Source organism: Sesamum indicum, linkage group LG5 (assembly GCF_026168435.1).
Source record: "Sesamum indicum cultivar Baizhima isolate 11 linkage group LG5, ASM2616843v1, whole genome shotgun sequence".
Lineage (NCBI taxonomy): Eukaryota > Viridiplantae > Streptophyta > Magnoliopsida > Lamiales > Pedaliaceae > Sesamum > Sesamum indicum.
In genome coordinates, this window is record NC_142661.1 from 18327274 (window position 1) to 18350396 (window position 23123).

General features: G+C 32.9%; 3 protein-coding genes and 1 non-coding gene across 6 annotated transcripts; 2 read left to right on the forward strand and 2 right to left on the reverse strand.

Annotated features, from left to right (window-relative positions):
- Positions 1-2225: 2225 nt before the first annotated feature.
- LOC105161691 (uncharacterized) lies at positions 2226-5074 on the forward strand. 3 transcript variants are annotated; one of them, XM_011079472.3, is made up of 8 exons: positions 2226-2380; positions 2865-3453; positions 3559-3611; positions 3706-3774; positions 3889-3976; positions 4078-4149; positions 4253-4360; positions 4480-5074. In XM_011079472.3, exons 2-8 carry the CDS (start codon positions 2881-2883, stop codon positions 4888-4890), a joined length of 1374 nt encoding a protein of 457 aa, XP_011077774.1. In that variant the 5' UTR covers positions 2226-2380; positions 2865-2880; the 3' UTR covers positions 4891-5074. The 3 variants fall into 3 exon arrangements, with proteins under 3 accessions (XP_011077774.1, XP_088736363.1, XP_020549308.1); XM_088880237.1 differs by having other exon boundaries at positions 2242-2380; positions 2526-3453; XM_020693649.2 differs by having other exon boundaries at positions 2246-2380; positions 2846-3453.
- Positions 5075-7535: 2461 nt separating this feature from the next.
- On the reverse strand, positions 7536-10798 carry LOC105161692 (fasciclin-like arabinogalactan protein 17). The gene is made up of 3 exons (XM_011079475.3): positions 9314-10798; positions 7887-8025; positions 7536-7775 (listed from the first exon to the last, which is right to left on the reverse strand). The coding sequence occupies exons 1-2, from the start codon at positions 10629-10631 to the stop codon at positions 7952-7954; spliced, it is 1392 nt and encodes a 463-aa protein (XP_011077777.1). The 5' UTR covers positions 10632-10798; the 3' UTR covers positions 7536-7775; positions 7887-7951.
- A 4962-nt stretch (positions 10799-15760) lies between these two features.
- On the forward strand, positions 15761-15832 carry TRNAF-GAA (transfer RNA phenylalanine (anticodon GAA)). The gene has a single exon. It is a non-coding gene; the product is annotated as a tRNA-Phe (tRNA).
- A 1181-nt stretch (positions 15833-17013) lies between these two features.
- LOC105161693 (E3 ubiquitin-protein ligase RHF2A) lies at positions 17014-20652 on the reverse strand. Its single transcript, XM_011079476.3, has 9 exons — positions 20417-20652; positions 19697-19837; positions 19541-19587; positions 18967-19029; positions 18751-18859; positions 18294-18655; positions 18076-18177; positions 17609-17968; positions 17014-17331 (listed from the first exon to the last, which is right to left on the reverse strand). The coding sequence occupies exons 2-8, from the start codon at positions 19826-19828 to the stop codon at positions 17662-17664; spliced, it is 1122 nt and encodes a 373-aa protein (XP_011077778.1). The 5' UTR covers positions 19829-19837; positions 20417-20652; the 3' UTR covers positions 17014-17331; positions 17609-17661.
- Positions 20653-23123: the final 2471 nt, after the last annotated feature.

Here is a 23123-nt window from a genome sequence, read left to right on the forward strand (position 1 = left end):
CACAAACTACGTTATATTGTATGAATTGTGGGAGCATCTCATTGAATTAATCAATGCATATAATTTTGTGGTGCAAAACCAATCTTGGGTTGATAACGAGTACCATTTTCAAGCAAGTTAAAGAAGGAATTGGTCTGTGAAGCTTTATTCAAGAAAATGAAATAATTGATAAGAAATGGTTTGCTTGGGAGGAGGGAGAGGACTAGAATAGCTTTGACCCTATGTTTATCTCTTGATTCCATTTCTATCCCAATGATGTAATTGTTCTTATGTGTCTCTCTCAACCAAATAGAGAACAAATATTAGGAAATAGAGGTAATTTTAAATGAATCAAGCCTATGATGTCACTTGATAGTTGATTTATCCACACTACAAAGAAAAATGTGTTTGAGTTTGATAATATGTTTCGATGCAAAAATAAAATATAGTATCAATATAAGCCTTGAGAGATGATACGATAATTTGTCGTTAATAATAGGTATTAATAAAGTGATAATTTTTATTTTGTTATAATAATGATTTTTATGATTTTAATTTTAATGCCAAAATTTGTTACTAATAGTAGTTTAATGATTGAAAATAAAAAGGGTATATGTGATAAGGTCAATTTATTTTGTAAAAAAATAAAAAATATAAACAAAATTGAAGTTGGACCGACGATAATAAATGAAATGTAAAAGAATGTATGTAAAAAATCATAATTTAGGGTCCAAAATGGTATTTTTGGCAATTCAATATAAAATTTGGATGAAATCCTGACAGAATGTATTAATTATTGAACGAACATTATTATTAATGGTTATCGGTAATTTTTCAAATAATACGGGGCTAGTATCAAATATTAGCGAAGCTCGATGTAACTTACCCAAAAATAATTGAGTTAATTATTGGATGGGCATTATTATCAGAGATATTTGTAATATATCAAACAACGATGAAATGTTTACAATTATATCAAATATCAAGAAACCCGTTATATTAATGAAACTTATGTAATTTACCCAAAAAAAATTTACATACAATTGTCAGTATAAACAAACCGGTTATAATAGTACGAAGACAACTCAATGAATAAAAAATATAATTGTCATTATAATTGTTTTGTCGTTAAATTATCACTGTATACGTGACATCATTAATTTTCAATATTAACAATTCAGACATAATTCTTTTCATCCTTAAATTTTTAAGAATAATACATGTTATGACAAAATAAAAATTATTATCATTAAATACTAAATACCTCTTAATAGAATTAATTTGATTTGTTAAACATAATATAGTGTTTTATATTGCAATAATTATTAAGTGCTGGAAGTTGAAAACATCTCCCATATATATATGCTCCACATGTATGTCTAAGACAAATCAAGAAACATTCTTCCTGATGAAAGCTGGGAGACTACTATCAAATTGATGTTATTTGAAAATAATGTTATTGGTGTAGGTATTTTACTAAAGTACCCTTAGAAATAGCAATGTAGAAAAACATCCTTAATTTTGTTTCCAAATGACATTAATTTGAGCAAACATGCAGCAACTCAACCTTTTTGTAATGGCCCTTTTTATAGCTGCTCAGTTTTTTTTGCAAGATATTTAATTGGATCATATCAGAGATGGATTAGAATGAAATTGTCGGCTTGTTCAAAAAAAAAAAAAAATATATTAATTTGAGTAGAACTACTCAATTGTGTTTGGAACGAGATGGTGTGATGGGTGAAAAATCTTGTATCACACCTTAATGTTGTTTTATATGTGTTGTATTTATACGTGTATTGTTTGTACTTTTATTTTTAATTTATATATTGGATTTAATTATAATTTTTAATTGTAGAAAAAATGCATATCAATCGCAATTAATATAATTAATTAATGCATGATAGCAAAAAGGGTAAATTACAACATGTTATCCTAAGATTCGATATAATTATAAATACATCTAATTAATTACAAATACTCTCCTGTTATTAATAGGTATTTAACAAATACTCCATTATAATAGACCGACACTAAAGGGCATTTCATAAATGATATGTAATTTCAAGAGATGTTTTGCAATTTTTTAAATAATAAAAAAATTATAATTATGACAAATTTAGAAAAATTAATTTACCTTCAAAAAGAATATGATAGGAGATCCCTACAAGAGAAGGGTAGTTATGAAGAAGAAGTTAAGGCAGTGGCAGTTTAGTCCTTTCAAATTCCCATGATGTCTATCCATTTCCTTTTATAATATCAACTTCTCCATGGAAGACGGAAACTCCTCTCTCTCTCCTCATAGCATTGTCGAAACACAAACATCAACTTTCATAGAGAGCAGCATTCAAAATCCAGACATAATTTGCGTTGCCACCATCATTGCATCATAACCTTAAACAAGGTAATACTGCTGTCTTCTCGTCCCTACTTTCCTTGCATTTTCGTAAGCTCTGTAGCAGTAAATTGCACTGTTCTTGATCCAACTATTACGAGGCTGTCATGTTGTGATTTCACCTATATTTTCTGAAACAAGTAATCATTTTCAGGATCTCTATCCTCCTCTGATCTTTCTGGGCTTGTCTGGATTAGTTTCTAGCAGTTATCCATGTTTCTTCACATGATAGTACTAAAAACTGAAAACAGAGTTAACTTCAGATTCTTGCGTCGCCATTGAAACTGGTTTCTGGGCATCTTTCCAGTTGAGTTCAGGATCTAGACTTCATATGATAGTACTAAAAAACTGAAAAACAGAGTTAACTTCTGATTCTTGCATCGCCATTAAAACTGCTTTGTGGGCATCTTTCCAGTTGAGTTCAGGATCTAGACTTCCTTAAAGATGGTCTAATTTTGGTCTCAGCTGTGTTAGGATTCTTGATTTGTTTTAGGACATTTTTGTGAAGAATGGAGTCTGAAAACGGGGTTCCACATGAAGATGAGAAGAAAGTGATTGTAGAGAAACCTAATGGGGAAGGATCAACTGATCTGGATGTGAACAAGGAGAATATCAGAAACAGTGATGAGCCATTTTCTGGTGGGAATAAAGATGAGATAAAAGACAAACAGGGCCATAACTCACCCGGGCCAGAACTAGAACTTGAGTTGTCCGCAACTGTACATAACAACAAAACATCAAATCCTGGTAAAGATTCCAGCAGTAATGGTCCGAAGAGCAACAAATTGGCCAAGAATCAGTCCAATTCAAAAATATCAGTCGTGTTTGGCCGCAGCACGAAACCGAGCTTAACGCAGAGTCTGTCTTTCCCGGCAAAAGGCCGCCATTCGGATGTCATGAAACGAAGCATTGAGGTGTATCCCACCAGGTCCGATTTAAGACAGTCTCAGAAGAATGGGAATCTTAGTTCCAGTCCAAGAACAAATCCGGCCGGCAAGGGACCGTATCCTGGAGTGAGTTCTAAAGGTGTGGGAAGTGCAGGAAAGGCAGCAGCCAGCAGAAGCGTAACTTCATCATCTTTGGTGAAAATTTTCTTCCTTCCGTTCTTTTCTCTTACAATATTCTTCTTTATTTCTTCCTTTGACATTAATTCTCACCGGTGGTCATGTCGTAATTGCCAATTTCAGTCGGGGAAAAATACGTCTGCCAATGAAGCAGTGACCAAATCTGCACCTGATACGTGCGTAGAATTGTCATCAATGTTTTCACAATTTTGTATTACATGCAGTTACCTGAATGATTCTAATTTCTGACAATTTTCGTTACGACTGCAGATTGATCGAGCAAAGTTCTGAGACTGCATCGGCCGCCAAGGAGGACGACACCCATTCCACTACATCATCGTATTCATCTGCCTTTAGCCAACATTTTAGTTATTTTCAGCTTCAATTTTCGTTTCTTATCCTCCTGGTTTCTGTCGAACAAAAATGCTAATGAACTTGTACTTTAACAACCAGAAATCTTACTCCCCGGGCACAGCAGCGAAAGATGAATGTTTTAGGATTTTCTTCCAGATTGCAAGAACGTGCTGAAAAGCGAAAAGAGGTAGACACTATTCAACCATGTATTCATTACATCTTTAATTATCTCAAAATAGATATGCATCATGCAATGACGCTATATGTCTTGAATCTCTTGATCCTTAGTTCTTTTCAAAGATAGAAGAGAAAGTGCACGCCAAAGAAGTGGAAAAGAATAACCTGCAAGCAAAATCGAAGGTTCGCTTGAGATCGACTCTTACAGAAAACAAACCAATATTCGCGTAATTTTGTTAAAAATACTCAAAATTTTTGTTCATTGGCTTCTTTGATTTGGTAATAGGAAAATCAAGAGGCAGAAATAAAGCAGCTGAGGAAGAGCTTGACATTCAAAGCTACACCTATGCCGACTTTCTACAAAGAACCTCCTCCGAAGGTTGAACTTAAGAAGGTAATAACTTTGAATCCTGCTGAGTTGGGTAGAGTGTACCACTGATGACTTGAACATAAATTACTGCAGAAAACTTTACATCATTGTTAGTCATACATATGTTTCCTGAATTATACTAGATACCAACGACACGTCCAATATCGCCCAAGCTTGGAAGGAACAAAGGCACGACCGTTGAAAACAGTGGATCATGTGTTAGTCCACGAGTATCCAAGGACAACTGCAAATCACCGAGATCTCCCCATGCAAACAGCGATAAGGTCAATGCCGCTTTAAAGAAATCCATCAAAAGCTCCTTGTCCAAGTCTCATACTCGGGACTCTACGACTGCTAGAAAAGCAAAAACTGCAGAAACAGAGGGCCAAGACAAGAAAGCTCCTACACAGAGCTCGGAAGAAATCCAGGACCGGCCTCACTGCTCCCAGGAACTCGAGGACGACCCTGAAAAGAAGTCTTCTTGCAGTAATGGATCAAATCTTGCTTCATCTGATCACGAAGTTGTGCCTGCTGAAGTCACTGTCGAAGGCTGAAGGACGCTAGTCATGGTTAATTAATTAGTTGATGTTTCTCATGAAAAACTCAAACCATGAAATTCTGTTTTGTTGTGAATACTGTTGTTGTATGTCAGAGTTTGATTATATATATGTGGTCTACAGTCATTACACACTCGTATGTATTCTTTTAGTAGTTCATGAAAGTATTCATTTTCATGTATATGCATAATTCACATTGGTGGGCTGGTTCGGTAATGCTTTTCCACCTGCTCATGTTTGTAGTTCTTTACACGCTTCTCGCTACCAGTTTGTTTAATCCATCAACAAGTGAACTTTCAAAAGATGCAAAGGCTGTTCTTTCTTACATAAGAGGTTTCATTATAACAGTTTTGGCTTCTATCTCAAATTTGTGCAATAGAATTGTGAAATTGATGTCCTAATCTCTAAGGTTTATGTGATTGATAGGAGTTCGACAAATACTGCGCCCAATGCAGAATACATTGAAAGATCAGTTGAGTTGGGCTTTGTGGACCTAATAAACTCATCCTCTCAACCTTGTACTTTTTGGGGTCAGCATTAGGCCCATGACATGAGTTTTCATATGATATATATGAGTCTTCATTGCACGTCGTCCTTACTTGTATAGGATAAATTATTTTTTATATTTAAAATATATAAACCAATAAAATCATATTTTAAAAATATAATAATAAATATATATAAATTGTAGAGGGTTTGTTTGTTTATATAGTGTTTATATTATAGAAATAGTGAGGAGGGGCAGATAAATTGTAATCGTTAACTCTGATGATATTCATTAAAATTGAGATAAAAACATAATAGGTCTGATAAAACAGTAGATATTTATGTGTTAGTTTAAGGCAATAGAGCAGAGGCGGCACATGGGAGAATTTGGAGTTGGAAAAGCTGCCTTGGTAGTGAAGTTTGGAGTATTTGCCAACAGCAAAGAATAATAAAAGTCAATGGGGGGTGGAGGTTGCCAAGTCCCTCAGCCCCCACCAACCAATAATTCCACGTGACCCACCTCACTTGTCTTTCTTGATGTGATTATTCATTAACTACTTCTGAACCAGCATGTCCTAACATCATTCTAATCATTTACCAAACTCTTTCTTTTTTTCTTTTTTAATTAGTAAGTTAAATTGAGGAATTCCATGTGCTTAATCTAATTAAAGGAAGCCTAATGGGTCACAAAATATTACTTTCGTCCAAATTTGTCAAGGCATAATTACTCAATTTGATTAATAATCCCATCAATATTTTGATAAATCAAGCCTATATTAACTGAATCAGGCATTATGAACTGAGTATTGTTAACTATAACACACTCACACTCACATTCATCTTTCAATAAATAAAATATTATGATTCGATCTTCGTCATCTCATGATACATTCACATAATTTAAGTGGCAAAATTTAAGCTTTCAATTAAATTTAAATTTATGGCATTCAAGTGGAAAAACACAACACTTAAAACAAAAACCAACACTTTGTGATTTAGTACAGTCAAGAATGATTACTTGATTTTACGACATTACTACATGTTGTGTGGTACCATCCATTTATCCATATTTTCTCATTCTTCACCACCCAAAACAAAAAAAAAAGGTCAAAATCATAATTATCAGTAAAAAGAAGGGCTTAGAATTAAAAGTAGCCACATAAAATAAGAGTTTATATTTATTATTTTTAATTAGTAAAAGCCCAAAGCAGTGGTTTTGGACGTGCGACCAATAATTGACAATGATGTATATAAAAGTGACCCTCTTTCTCTTTCTCTTAATGTAAACCATATATGTATGTGTATGTATACATCTTGGCTGTCCTTTTCTTCGGGGGGTCGGGGGGGGGGGGGGGGTGTTTGGGTATTATAATGCACGCAACAGCCACTATGAGTCGGTTGTGTAGTAAATTGAAGCCACCTGCCCTCGTCGGACTCTACTACCTTCCAGTAATTAATATCAATATGCGTACTCCTCTACCTACTCCTATTTACAAAAATTTTAACTTAAATTAAATTTAAATTAATTATACAATAAATATAATATATTTTTCACGTAATTAATATATAATTAAAAAAATAACAAATTACATGACACATATCTCATATTTATTAAATAATTAATTTAATTCGACCATTCAAATAAAAATATTGTCCCTTGTATGTACTAATCTCATCCATCAAATATGTCTTAATTGACGAAATTGAAACTTCATAATTGTAAGGTAGAAGGTTCAAATTCTATAAAAATATGAGTTAATATAATTATCAACAGTTAAGGTAATAATGTAATTATGATTAATCTTATTACTCCAAGAATAAATAAAAGTGGAATTAGATCCATTGATTTAACAGCCGTCCAGACATGATTAATTAAGATTAACAAGAGTGTAATACAAGTGTGCATCTCCACGTTGCTTGTCTTGAAAATAAAGTGGAAGTGGGGGAAGGGAAAGAAAAAAGGTAAAAGGAAGAGGAAGGTTCATTTCCATCTGCACAAGGACAACAAAGTCCATTTTATTAAAAAGAATACCAAAAAGTCTGAAATTGGGTCACAAGATTTTTGTCCGAACCTCAATAAAAGAAAATCAAAAAGAAAGAAAAATAGAAAGCAATCCCACCCCACCCCACCCCACCACCAACACTAACAAAACATGTTTTCTCAAAAGGACCGTATATTTTTTTCGCGTACACTGTCGGTGGTACAAACTTAAATACAAATAAAAAAATTGGGTATGTAATTACAGAGTATTTATACCAAAATACCAAAATACCAAAACAAAAAAAAAAAGAAAAAGAAAAAAGAAGCTCTCTCGCGTGGGGGTTCTGAGGAACAACTTCAATACAACCACCTCCTCCACTGTTCATGCACATTACATCGTCTTCATCCTAAAATACTGTCCATTTTAGGGCAAAAGAAAAAATATATCAATTTTAGTGTATAAAATAATTAAGTGACAAATTAAAATAAAAAAGAAAAGAAGAAGTTATGATTTATTAATTCTTACCAATTCTGCATCGCTGTGTTTCCTTTCCTTTGTTTTTCAATTTTTTTTTTGCAGCGTATAAAGATTTAACGACAGGTAGAGAAATGAGAATCCTGACCCACAGCCCCAAGCATCGAACATGCCAATTCCAATAGCTTCCCTGTAAAACAAATTAGAATAAAATCCCAGCAACCTGTTAGCCAATATTCTGCAATAATGAAAAAACTTTATGCTATTCACTACATCATTCAAGATGTTCACATATTAAATACTGCTTGAATATATTAATAATTTTGAACCAAGAATTCGATTATATAAAAAATCTTGAAATCCAAATGAATTTATGTTAAATTGTAAATAAATATAAATTTATATCATGCAATTAATTACTTTTTCTTAATCACACAGCAATCACACCACAAATATATTGCACAAATTCAGTTCGGTGTTGGGAGTAGAAGTCAACATACAGGCTGGTCTCAACTCAAGAATTGAAGCTGTTACACAGTTCATGGAACCAAACAGCTGGCCTAGGCTGGAACTAGATTGAGATTCTATCCTATGTGCTCTACTCTATAGCATACCGAACACCCTCGATCAACATCCATGTTCATGATTACCAACCCTATAAAGCTGCCTTAATCGTTTTCCCTTGTGTTCCCGACACCATAGGATCATAACATCCTGTTTTAGGTTGCACCGACACCTAATATTCAATACTAATTGTCTCAAGAAAGGTTGGTTGGAGAAGGAGTGAAAGTGAAATGTGATTGGAACATCCTGCCTAATGACGACCCCTTCCTAAACTCTCCATGTTAATTAACATAACCACATCCCCGTGTTAATCTCATCCCAACAAAATTCTAACCTGTAAATTTGTCATATATCAATTATATAACAAGTGTAATACACCTATCTTATAAGCAATGGTAGATTTAAAAAAAATAATCAATCCCATAACAAAATTATCATTCGTAATTAGTTTAATTCGACTAAACCTTATTTGGATGTGAATTTTGCTCAATTCTGAGGTTAATTATGTTTGATTAGTCCCATCAACCAATTTAACATAATCATATCAACAAGAATGGATAGAATTTTTGTTGGTGCAAAATCTAAGTGCAGTGTCTGAATTCAGCAGCAGAGGTGGAAACAGCCAAAAAGGGGGCAGCTGTATGGCCTTATGAGGTGATGATTCCTTTTGACCCACATTACAATCACCATCATCAGCAAAATTCACCGACTGAAGTTATGTTCACCAGAAATTGCAGATTCCGGCCATGTTTTTTCAGGAAATGTATTCAGAGACTAATCTCTCATGTTTGCACCCATCAATTGATGAAAACATATTTAAACAAAAATTTATAAAGACCCCACGACAAACAAGAATTGTAAGAATTAATTCAGAAAAATAGAGGATCAAAATATAGAGTTGGAGAAGAACGTACCTCTTCTTGGTTTCGAAACAATTTTGGCGACAGGAGCAGTTTTAGGAGCCTTGATTTCCTCCGGTGGAAAGAGAACTCCGTCAATCCCCTGAACAGAAATTCTCCCGTCGGTATATATATCCGGGTCAAACAGATAAGCTGAACCTTCTCCCTGCCCGAATTTCACCGACCCATCAGCTTCCTCCGCCACCACCTTATGCGGCAGTCTAAGAGTATCATACTTCACCTTCCCAAACCTCCTTACCGCATTGTACATACTCTCCTCCGTTTGGTACTCCGGAATCAGATGATAATACATGATTTGCTCCGGCGCCCCGGGCTCGCTCAACTGGTCCGTTGTTAACTTCGCCATGGCCTCATCGTTCGGTGCCAAGACGGTGAGCACGTATCCTTCAGAAACCAGTCTTCCCATTTCAGTGGCCAGTGAGGTGAGATTCACCAAAATATCCGCCATTTCATTGTATCCGCCGTAATGCAGGAGGGTTTGGATGAAATCCTTCACCTGACTCTCACCGTCAAAGTGGTGGTGGGGTCCGCCCGGGCCAGGCGCCGGAGCAGGAGCTAGGGATGGACCGGGCGCCATGGCGTCGAAAACAGGCAGAACTGGAGGAGCACCGACAGGGACGGGTGGTGCTGGTTTCTTCAGCCTGTGTGTTCTGGGATCAACCTCCGGTGCACCCTCCGGCAGAACGGCGGAGGTGGCCCTCAAGCTCCGCCTGGCGTTGAAATCTTGCTGAACTGATTTCGGAACCAGTAGCCTCTCAATGCCGTGGATGATTCCGTCGGGGCGAATAATATCATCCGATTTAATAACCTTGGCGATACCCACTATTTTCTCCCCATTTTTCTCATGAAGCTGAATCTTCTCATCATTCGCATCAGGGCAGAGACTAGTGTGATGGAGGGGCTTCTTGCTCAGCCCCACCGGCCACTGTCTGGACTCAATGCGAGTGGGAATCATGTGGAAGAGCAGCAGATTCTGGAGAGATTTAAGATTTCCAGGCTCGAGCAAAAACCGCTTAAACTCGGGGTCCAAATCCCTCTCCAGGGCCTCATTCCTGGGAGCAAAAATAGTAATATTATGCTTGGAAACAGCTTCTTCAAGAGTCTGCAGCAAGAGGGCTTTCTCCACCAGCTCCGAGAGCTCAGTGTAGTGAGAATCCAAGAGCGCCACTAGAACTGAATTGGAGTTGATCTGACCACCGGCGCCGCCTGAATTAGAAGGCTTCGCAGCCGGCAATGCAGAAGCAGTGAAGGCAAGAAAAGTGAAGAAGGTGAGGAGGAGAAGATTGGGAACGCCATAGATCTGAGAATCCATGACGAATGATGAAGTAGGAGTTTCTCACTCTAGAAATGAGTCAATCGGTGTTCCTTTCTCTCTCTTAAGAAGAACAGAACAGTGTTGTCCTGAGAGGAAAATTGTGGAGTTGCTTTACTTAGCTTAGGGCAGTGGGTTTATGTTGTTTGGTGGAATATTAAAGTAGGGGAAAAGAGTTATGTGTGGGAGGGTCATATATATAAATTATTATATCTTTTCCTTTTTACTCCATTCTAATTTAACCACACATTTTTAATTTATTAATTAATCAAATTATAGATATTATTATACCCCATTATATAATAAACTATTTCATTCATAATAATTTTATTTTAAATTGTATACAGTACAAAAAAAATTAATTTATCACTTCATACATAAAATATTTTTTTTCAATTGGATCGAAATCGAAGTATAATACGAAAAATGAGACTGCTATTGTAAGAATATTTTTATTTAATTAAAGTGAATTTTATGTATTGATATTTGTGTTTAATTTGAATTTTTTTTGGGTAAAAATAAAAAATATTTTTTTTGAAAAAACAAAAAAAAAAGAATAATAGGTGAGGAAGAGACATCTGAGGTGAAAAAAAGAAAGGGAGATTGCTTGGGAATGGAAAAGGGGAAAAAGGAGTGAAAGGAAAGGTGAAGAAGAGAGTGGAAATCCCTAAACTGGAATTTATTAATTAATTTTGTTTTAAGCAATTTTTGAAGAGGGGTAAAGTGGGAAATTCGGTGACAGGCTGGAAGAGGGACCACACGGAGTCGGCAGCGGGTTAGGAGAGTTAGCACTGGCTGGCTCTGGCTCACCTGCTCTCGCCGCATCATAAATAAGCCACCGCCAACTCTCTCTTCTGGTTTTGATAGACCACAGTTTCCCATTTATTTATTTATTTATTTCTATTAGTTTCAACATAATTATTTTAATTTTATATATTTCTGAATAAATTTCAATTAGATCCTTTTTAAAAAAGTAAAATTATATTTATATCCCTTTCGAAAATTTACTGTTTACACTTGACTTCCTTTTGTCAGGATATGACGAAACATACTAACTTTAGTAAAAAAAAAATGTATAAATTTTTAATTTTACTCTTATTTAACTTTCTCATATAATAATTTGTACTTATCAGAAAAAAATTATAATGTATTAATATCTCTCCATATATATATTATATATATATAAATATTAAATAAGAAGCAAAATAAAAAAATTATATAATTTTTTTTGTTAGTATTAGTATTTTTTCTTCGAAAACCTAATAGAAGAGTGTCAAGTATAAAGAAAGCGTGTTCGGATATGATGTAAGTGTACTTTCAAAATCTTTTCTAAAAAAAATAAATATTTTTTATTTTTAAACGAGACCTAAGTGTATCTAATTCTATATCTTATTGTTCTTCCACAAATAATATTTGATTTCATTTTCTTTTAACTGTATTTATTTTCATCAATTGCTACAATTTTATCACTCGATTAAATTCAGAAACAAAATTTAATGTTTTTATTATATTACTTTTTATTTATACGACTGTTTTTTACGTTGTTATTAAATTATGAATTTGTTTTAACATTATAAATTAATCAAGTATTTTGTTTATAACAGCTTCCATGTTTATTAATAATATTAGATGGCTCGTTTTCAACATCACACCATTAAATAATCCAATTAAATTACAATATATATATATATATGCTGGAGAGCTATCTCAAGTCCAAGAAATTTACATAAATACCTCCAATTTTTTGTTAATTACAAAACAAATAAGTACTGAGTTTATTATCATGCAACGAGACTCTAGCCCGACTTCAACACGATGTATGAACTCATAATGTCCACCCAATTATTCGTGGATCAGTAGTTCATGTGAAATTTGTATAATTTGATAAATTTATATATAGTACTCCTCTCGCCCCAAATACAACTTTTAGAACATTATATTAATTTACATTCACAATTTTACTGACTTAAGTATCGAAAGTCTATAATGAAGATATTTTCAGCGTGACTTTTACGCTTTTTACTTTATAGTAAACATTTCAAAATTCTGAACTTACTTAAATATATTTAGGTCTTTCCTTATTTCAATTTGACTTTAGTAAATCCATTAAATCCCAGGACGCACATTTATATAAAAATATTTAAAAAAATTTATCAACTATTAGTAGTAGTGATAATAATTAGGGATAATTATACTCCCATCTTCTGAAATTTAGTGTAATTACATGTAGAATCCTTATGGTTTGAGAAATTACATGCATCATCCCTAAAATTTACTTTCGTATAACAAATAAACCCCTACATTAGTCAAAATTTATTGAATTTGCTGATATTAACAAAAAAAAATTAGATAAAAATTTATATTTACCCTCTATTGACTTATTACTGACTTATAGGAGGTCAAATAAATTTTTTTATGATCAAATTATCCCCATATATCTTCACGCATTAATGAATGTGTAGAGGTATATTTTCACCGTTATAAGGGTAGTTTAGTTCAAAAAAAAATATTTAACTTGTAATAAGTCATTAAGTCAGTCGAGGATAACTATCAATTTCTATTCAATTTTTTTTGTTAATATCAGCAAATTTAGTGAATTTTAACTAATTGGGAGATTTAATTGTTAGATGAAAGCAAATTTCAAAGATGTCAAATGTAATTTTTTCAAACCATAAGGATCTACGTATAATTACACTAAACCTCAAGGGAGGGGAGTGTAATTATACCTAATAATTAATAAATAGCATTAATTCAAAGTGCAAAAATTAATAGAGTCAATGTTTGACATTAACCTGAAAGTGAATTATATAAATAAATAAATGAATAAGAGATGCTACTTGAGAAACTGCTAAGCTACCGAACACATGCGCGCATTAGATTCTATTTCCTTGCTGCTAAGCCAAGCCAAGCCAAGCCGGAAGCTGAGTCCAACATATGACCTCACCAAACCCGGAAGGAGAGCTGTCAATGTCCGACAATGAATAAGTGCCATCCTTTCTACGCTAAGTTACAAGAGATCTACGTCCCTTTCTCAGCGCGTGCGGAGCGTGACTTTAGCGTTTGGTTCGTCTTCACTTCACATTTACATCCCAATAGGGACAGCTCTCCAAATGGAAGATCCTTTGTCATTTCATACATTATTTCATCCCTTTTTCTTAACCCAAACTCCTAACTATAAATGTCCAAATTGATTGCTAACATTCTAATTTTCATCTATTTTTTTCTTTTTTCCTTTCTGGCCGCAACCTAATAAAATTATGTTGTTTTACCATACCAAGCAAGAAACAAAAATATAAAATCATTCCTAATTCAACAAAAATACACCATATCAAATGGACGAACATCTCCATTAAAGACATGAAAAGATTGAAATTATCACGCTTCTCTCTAATGCACACAAAACATCGACTCTTGTCCCGTTAATATTTACATATTATCAATCAACACAGTTCTCATGTCATCAACGAAGTCGAATTCATAACATTCTAACAAAAAAAAATGATATGCGTTTTCTGTTTAAACCCTTTGTATTTTTTTAATTTTTGGATTTAAATTGATAATTGGTCAAAAGTAGAATAAGTAGGTGTGGTTTTTGTCATGAACTCAGATATTATAAGCACCAATTAATGTTTGATGACAAGTAGATATGCTTTTTTGAAGTGATTGAAATTTTTGTCCTGTGGCTAAGCAACTACTAAAATGTGTCGAAATTTCTCGAACCGCCTCTAATTATTCTTAAACACTCGTATTATAAATTGTATAAAATTTGTTATGTCATTATTCACCATTTCGGAATTATATAAATATAATTATAATATATTTATTACGTAATAAAAATTTAATAAATCATGAATTGGGCAACCATAATAAGGCTTGATAGAGATAACTTCTACTTTTGTAATGGGAATTACTTTTAAAAAAAATTATGAGTTATACAGTATTAAAAATTGTGAGTATTTAAAAATAAAAGTTGAAATTAGAGTGTTTAAACAAATAACTTAATATTTATAATTTAACTAAGAAATTATAAAAAATTGCTTAAAAGAGAATTAATATTTTTATTCATTTTTAACGGTAAATTATAACATCTCCTGAGATTTAGCATAATTACGAATACCCATTATTATTTGAATAATTATCAATACCCCCTAATTTTAGCGGCCATTTAATAATTAACTTTAATTCGTTTGTTTCCATTAGGTTTTCATCCATTTTTTATGGTAAACTGATCAAAATGTTATCGTGGACTAAGAATAGTATTATTTTTATTTAAAAAAAGTTCTGACTTTTTTATTTATTAAGGGGATAATTTTTTTTTAATTTTTCAAGTTTTTTCATTTATCCCGTCAAATTTTTTATAATCTTTTAAAAAATAAATTATACAAAAAGACAAAGTTAATAATTTCATACCCCAATCCAATAATTATATAATTCATCAAATATCAAAAAATATTTATAATTTTTTAAATAACGAGAAATATTCATAATCATGTGAAACTTACAAGAAATTATTGTAATTTATTCTATTTTTAATAATAAATTGAGAGAAGCTCTTAAAATAAACATTAACGAACACCGCATGAGTATTAGTGTATAAAAAATGTTAGAATGGGAAGAGCAATTTCGAAGAAAGTGGTGCAGAGGGTGTCGGTGCCAAATGCTGCAGTTCAAATCATCTGTACATATAATACTTTTATAATTTATTACATATATATATATATATATATATATTGGGGGGGGGGGGGGAGTGGAATCAAATGGGGGCATGTGGCCCTCCAAATTATTCCCATTATCTCATGTTTCTTGATATTTTGGGATTTTCCTCATTTTTATTTTATATTTGTGAATGCATTAATGTATAGTAGTTGGAAGATATGTATACTTTGTGGGATCAAAATAAAATATTAATTTAGAATAAAAATTTGAAATTGATTTGTAGGACTGCTCATTAATTCCATCAACATCAAATAAAGTTCTTCAGCTATTTGTAGATTGTTTTTCATCCCGATTTTAAAGTTTAATAGGAGAAGTGAAAATTTGAAAACTGTGAATATGAACAAATTATACTCAAAATTAGTTATTGTGTTATAATTATTAAACTTATACAACCAATCAGCATTGTCAAGATAGCGAGGATAGCTCAGTTGGGAGAGCGTCAGACTGAAGATCTGAAGGTCGCGTGTTCGATCACGCTCATCGCATTCGGATTTTATGCTTTTCCTCCTTCGCGTATTCGATCAACGCTCATCACAACTGTGTGTGTATGACTGACTCACTCTCTCTCTCTATGCCTCACCTTTTTCCTTTTTTCGCCAATTATTTTGTTTCTCTTTTATCAGTTTCTCCGTCCAAACTACATAATGCCTATGTAAAAACATTTAAAAATTAAAATTTTGTTATTTTTTTTAACTAACTAAAGTTTTGATTGTATGTAATTATTTAAAATTTATGTATATATATAGAATGTGTCGTATTCGCTAGTACTATATATTAAGGAAGAACACATTTTTGATATCTTCTTTTTTTTTTGTTTTTTAATGTTTAATTTATTTTTTTATTTATTCATCTAACTTCCTGGTCCTCTATTATTTTTTAATAATGATTTCTTTCTTTTTTAGTTCTCATGCCTCTTTTTTTTCACCATTTTTTTTTTTGTAAAATTTAATATTGACTTATTATTTTGCATAAACTTTATTAAATAATAAATATTTTATTTAAAATAATATTATAAATATTACACACATAGAGTATACCACAAATTATTATATATATATATATATATATATATATTAATACAACATAACGAATATGCCATACAATCCTAATATAGAGAAATACCCACATACAAACAAAGCTTAAATTCAACAATTGTTAATTGTAAAATCATTAGGCCTCAACCTTATTCCTATTATAGTTGTAGAATTTTCAAACAAAACCTCAGATCCACATTTGAGGCCAAGGTAAAACGTTGTACATGGATGGAACTGGGTGGAGGGTTGCTCAAGTCAAGAGTTGAGAAAAGTTTATACATTTCTCTAAATAGACCCCTGTCCCACCCTAACCCTAGTTCCCCATCAGACAAACTGAAACTTGGAGGTGAGCCCAACTACCAAATAGCCCAACCCAATCCAAAGGTGGGCCTAAAATGGATGCAGGCCCAACACCTGCGAACTTTAACATGGTGGTCGATGAATATTAGCGGAATTGACATTTTCCCATTTCCAGCAAGGAAAAAAGTACACGAGTTCTGAAACCCATGCATTTAGGATGTTGTGGTGCTCTTTAATAATACAGTTGTCATATAAGAAAAACCATTATTTAGAAGCTCACTATATTCAAGTATCACAGCATTTAACACTGTATTTAACAAGCAATGCTAAACTTGGGTAAATTTTGTGCATAAAAATAGGAAAAGGAAAAAAGAAAAAGATAATCATCCCATTGTCATACCATCTGTCTCAAATTATACCTCTGGAAGTTTTTTTGAGTACCAGACACGTTTGCATTTACAGGCAGATGAGATATCTATCAATATATAAAACACAGTTTTCCAATTGTTCTTCCACTGAAAGTAGTCTGTATCTGCTCTCCGTTTATTGGGATGAAAGAACAATTAGAGCTCTCTCTCCAGCCTAACTCAAACTGAAGTACTGATTCTCTCATCCTCAGCATGTCATATTTGAAGGAGATAAACATAGACCTGAAAATTGAATCATCATTAATGAGTTATATATCAGTGATAGAGATAGATTTCAAACTAGGGAAACAACAATCAATTCAATGATCAAACTAGTAAAACAGGAAATTCTGATTTGCAAAGTACAAAGAGCAAGAAACGATGAAGTATTAACAAGTGGAGACTGCGGAATGAGATCTAAATGTGGCATGTATGGGACAAGCAAGAATCATCAATATGAATAAAGGTAAAATAAATATCAAAAGACCAACACGATTAGTTAAACAACTCGATAACTCACCTTCAAAGATGAAATGCTGAGGAAGGATTCCTTCTTACATAGTATTATAAATATTAACTTGAGATTGAACGTGCAGCAAGAGAAGCAGCATTATTGCCATTCAATGGCATATCACTGGAAGTATCCCTATTACTGTTGCTTCGTTCAGTGACTGAAGAATCCACTGCATTATTTGCTAGCGGCACCTGACCAGGTCTATTGCTGTCTCTAGTTTCAAGGCGTTCCATCATGCGGGATACCGTAGCAATTCCAGCATTTACCTCTCTCCTAACTTCAGAACCAATATCTGCCATGGAAGAGCTTCTAGAAAACAGCTTCTCCTTCCATTCTTTTGTGCTCTTTGAAATTGACTCTTTGTATCTTAAACATAATTAACATGCAAACACATTCAGAATTCAAAAGCGCAACTAGTAGCGAAATATACACATAACGAAAAGGAAAAATTTGTTTTCTTAACCAACTCATACTTCATTGACATAGAATTGAATCGAGATTTCCAAGTATCTGAGAAAGACTGAAACTCTGAGGGTCCTGCTCTGTCATGATTCGGAGAGGAAGATTGACTCTTTCTGTAAAATGGACAAGTATTATGTCAGACCAAGAGATGATAAAAGAAAGTTCATTTGAAAAATTGACTATATATGTACTGTATAAGACTTGTCAAAGGCTTCAGAACTAACTCTACCTATTATCACCAGATAACACGCGGCCCATACTTGCCATGCGCAAATGCCCGGATGATGAAGCTGAAAATTGACCACTCTGGACAGAAGATGCCACACGCTGTGTTCCATCATTGTTTACAGATGCAAGGGGAAGAGATGGATTGTTTTCAGTAGCTGCAGCTGGTGCAGTTTCTTCTCCACCAGCAGCTGCAGAAGATCCATTATGATTAGCTGAAAACAAAACAAACTGCGGATGGGAAGATGAACGACTCCTTGAGCCCTCCCTCCGAGCAACGCGATGAGTCCTTCCCATTGCGGCAGCAGCTGCCAAATGTTGGATGATCCGGTCCTCAAGTTCAGTACCATTCACACCGACTGGTAACTGTATTGGTGAGAGGAGTCATGAAACCAATATAAATCCATGGATCAAGCAGCTCACCAAACTAAAAAGTTAATGAGAAAAGATAGCCAACATACGTGCTGCAATTCAAAATCCCCAAGGGTGGGATGGCGAAATATTGTTGCATTTGTTGATGGAGTGAACCTGAAACTTCTCTCCCGTTCCACGGCCTCGAGCAATTCTTGACTGCCATAATAACAAAACATAAATACGTTGCACACATTTATGAAACAAACAATTGAACAAGAACATTAAATGTAAACTAAGTGAAAAGATGAAAATCAGAGACAAACCTTGCAGGATCTTTCAGACTGACATTTTGCCAACACATTGGACAATTGGAGCTTCTTTGGCACCTGTCCCATACACCGAAGGATAAGTTTCAACAATGCCAGTCCCACAAGTTATTTGAAATTCCTAGGTACTGCAAGGCCACTATTGCAGAGGCATTATTGCAGGCAATAGCATGGGCTTGGGCAGCCTAAATCACATTGAGCCAAGCTCACTAAAATGAAATACTAGCATTCTCCTCCAAGATCCCTAATTATCTCCTCACAGTAACCACTAAATGCATTCCTTTTAAACGACAGCCGACTGTCTATGTGGGTTACTTGACCAAAAGTAAAAATAAACCAGAATCCTACTCCATTCTTAAACAGGTTCCTCCTATGGAGAGCACAATTTAGAAGGTAACCTTATATTTGAAGAATACAACAGAAACTTTCATCTGTTCATAAACGCTAACTAAGAAACAAACTATGACCTCAACTACGACAGAAGTAATGTAAACCAATGATAAGCTGATTATTGGAGGATCACTAGTTATCAGGAAACCAGAATTCTAAAAGTCAAATGCATGACACATACCATTCAAGAATGCATTGAAGGTGGAACTCATGCTTGCAGCTTGTCACCTACATTACATGATTTAAAAGAATTCACTACTAGCAAAGGGATAGAGGAAAAAAAAAACTATTTATGTGACTATAATCGCGAAAATGAAACATTATTTCATCACTTCACCGTGGAAGGATCATTGTCACAAAACCCCTCGAGGCATATGCTACAAGAATCATCAGATGCCTCCTGAATCCCCCCTTCGACAAAAGCCACAGCTGATGTCATGTGACTCTCTACTTTCTTGGCCTCATCCATTCCTGGAACCTTGAGTGCAGAAGACAACGGAACAAGCTAGTTACAGTCATATCTGTTAAAACTCTAATAGAAGGCCCAATACCGTCGCTTCAAGCAAAGTATATAAGAACATGGGCAAGAAGATGGAAAAATTAATTTTTCTTACAAGGGAAATAGAGATGGAAATTTTTAAGAATCTAGCAAAATCACGAAACAAGGGAAATAGGGATGGAAATCTTTGATATCACTGATTGTACAACAAAACATTCAAAGGTAGAATTAAAAGGACACGTATAAATTAACAAATTAGGTCCCAGATCATGAAACCAACCGATGCCCTCCAACAAAACCCACCAATTCTCATTCACAACATCAACGACATAAATCCCCTTATAACAAAATTCAGCAATCTAAATACAATTCCATGCATATATATAAAGCAACAAACAATCCCATGCCGATATTAGCCGCAACTTTACACAACGCAAAAGAGAATAAATAAATCCACAGCCCAACAACATACAATCGATTAACATCCCCAATAAGCAATTCAGATGGGAAACACACACACGCACGCACGAAATTCAGCGAACTCAATAGATCTTTTACCTGTACAAAAGAAAAGAACTCGTTCCAGAAAAATTAAATGAGTCAAGAATGGGAAAACAGTCGCCCCAAATTCGACCAAACGGCTAAGCAAATTCTGTTTCCCTCTAACGACATATAAATCAACGCCGAGGTGCCATTCACGAAAACCTTTCGCAAGTTTTAGAGAGAGAGAGAATGGAGATGTGTGTGATGGATATGGAGGTCACGTATCTCTCTCTCTCTCTCTCTCTCTAATACTTTATATATATAATATATATTTATGTTACTATGATTGTACTTATTTTATTAAATTTTTGGGCCTTTATCTGGTGGGGTGCTATCCTATCCTATTCTGAATAATAATTGGTCTGAAATTTTACTATAATGTTTTTATATTAATAAATTAATAATAATTGGATTACAATGGTTCAGATTTTAGATTCGGTGACATCCGAAACCTGCCAATTGCCAATAATAGACTTCTCCATATTTCATGGCCTTTTATTTGCTTTTACACTTCTATTCCCACTCAATTATTATTTCACTTAAATACACTTTCTTCCCTAAATTATTTTTTGTTTATATTTATTCTATAAATCAATAAATATATATTTTTTTATTTTTTTATTACATAAAATTATTCATTATATTATTTTTAATATTATATTTTAGTATTTTGTACATTAAATTATCACTAAATTAATTTATGATTAAAAAAGTTAATAACTTAAGAATTTAAATTAAAAGCAGGGCAATTAGTTGACATATATTTGAAAAGAATTGACAATATATATATATATATATACACACATAATTAAAAGTTAAACTTTTGGGGAAAAAATAAATAATTATATTTTATCATATTTTTAAAGAAAATACATTTAAAAGATAAATTTGTACTTACTCTTCTTTATCTAAAAAATTAAATAATTAATAAGTTGATTTTATTATCAAAGTAAAAATTTACATGAAAGTTTTTTGTATATTCATCGCACTATAATACTTAACTTTGAATCTGTAAAATATAATAAAATTTGAACTATTTAGCTTACTAATTATATTTTAATTCTACAAACTTAAAATCAAAACTTCTTAAAAAAAAATAAATAAATCCTTTGAACTAAATATACATATGTATATATATATAATACAAGAGCAATGTTATCCAAATGCTTTTAGTAATAGAGAATACGTGTTATTAAAAAAATAAATATTACATAAAAAATAGTTCACGAGGCGAAGTATATTTAATCCTTATTAATTAAAAGAACTAAATTATTGTTGAAATGTATTCGTGTATATGTGTGATTTAATTTTTTATTATATTTATTTAATTAAATAAAAAAATATTTTTACATGCGCATATATGAATAAAAAGTTAGTGAAATAATAAGAAAAAATGTACATTTACGAGCATCTTGTTCAACTCATGCTTTGCATATATTTTATAGCTCATAAAAACTATTTATTAGTAGCATGTGAATAATATTTATACTAATTCCTGAAAATAGATATTGAATCAATTTATATTCACCTGCGTAAATAATATTGATATCTCCGTCGTGCAACCACAACATGTGCCAAAATCCATAACTATCAGTATTTGTAAAATTTTTAACAGGAAATTAAGACAATCGTATCATTACATCAAAATATCAACCAATATTTTTATTAAAAAAAGAATAATAAATGATTACAAACTCACTTAATTGAAAAATAATTAATATCACACGGTCTAATGAAACTCAAATACAAAATCTTGTACTTAAGCGTAAGGAACAAATAAATAGAGAGGACAGGAAGAAATGTTGGCATGGGCCTCTTATAAACTTAATAATTGGTACTATGGACACATGGATTTGCTTTTTGATTGATGTTTTTTTTTCACCTTTTGCAATTATTTGAGGGCCTATTTCCTTAGAATAAATATTATGTAGGTAGCCCTCACTTCTTTTAACCATTTATTTTCTTTCTTATTATAAAGTACAAAAGCTACACTTGTTTTTATTGAGAAAAAAAAACATATATATTTTTACTTTTAATTATTAATAATTCTTATTTTAATTTTATTACTATTTAATTTCTTTTTTTCTAACAAAGTAGCAATAAAGTATTGTTCTCTTTCCCTTGTAAAGATTTTTAAGTGGTTAAACCAAACATTATTTTGCATTCAAATACAAATATCATTCATACTTTATGTAAAATCATAATTTTTAAATAAGTAAAGTAGGTGAATCAAGAAACTCAAAATTCCAAATTTCAAAATGTACAAAATCAACTAAAATATTAATAGTAATTATGTTTGTGTTTGGATGTATATAAGGTCTGCAACAAAATTCGAAACCCATCCCGAATTTGTATGGATTCACAAAAATTAAACTCGAACCGCCCCGATCACCATTTAATTGGACCCAAATAAGACCCATTGGTGTGATTGTCATGTATACAACAAATTATATCTGCAGGAATTTAAAGAAAGGAGGATTTTATGGTGGAAAAGGGGAAAGCTAATTTTGTGGGTATGAGCTTGGATTTTGCTTTTCGGAGTGTAAGAACAAAATGGAGCAGGGCGCCAGAATGAGAAAACTAAAAGTAAAAGGTAGACAGACAAGAACGTGAACATGAAAGAACGAGCCTCGCCTTTTTCTGCATTCTATTACATTCTTAAATTCAGGAAAATGATTGAAGAATCTTGTACCCATCAGAGTTATAAGGGTCAGGTCAACAT

Excerpts from the sequence above, each read along its gene's own strand:
- LOC105161692 (XM_011079475.3), bottom strand. The coding sequence starts at position 10,631 with ATGGATTCTCAGATCTATGGCGTTCCCAATCTTCTCCTCCTCACCTTC. Across the intron at positions 8,026-9,313 it reads TGTTTCGAAACCAAGAAGAG|GGAAGCTATTGGAATTGGCA; the intron begins GTACGTTCTTCT and ends TTTGTTTTACAG.
- LOC105161691 (XM_011079472.3), top strand. The coding sequence starts at position 2,881 with ATGGAGTCTGAAAACGGGGTTCCACATGAAGATGAGAAGAAAGTGATT. Across the intron at positions 3,612-3,705 it reads ACCAAATCTGCACCTGATAC|ATTGATCGAGCAAAGTTCTG; the intron begins GTGCGTAGAATT and ends TTACGACTGCAG. Across the intron at positions 3,775-3,888 it reads ACCCATTCCACTACATCATC|AAATCTTACTCCCCGGGCAC; the intron begins GTATTCATCTGC and ends TTTAACAACCAG.
- LOC105161693 (XM_011079476.3), bottom strand. The coding sequence starts at position 19,828 with ATGGATGAGGCCAAGAAAGTAGAGAGTCACATGACATCAGCTGTGGCT. Across the intron at positions 19,588-19,696 it reads GTGACAATGATCCTTCCACG|GTGACAAGCTGCAAGCATGA; the intron begins GTGAAGTGATGA and ends CATGTAATGTAG. Across the intron at positions 18,860-18,966 it reads AGTCTGAAAGATCCTGCAAG|TCAAGAATTGCTCGAGGCCG; the intron begins GTTTGTCTCTGA and ends TTATTATGGCAG.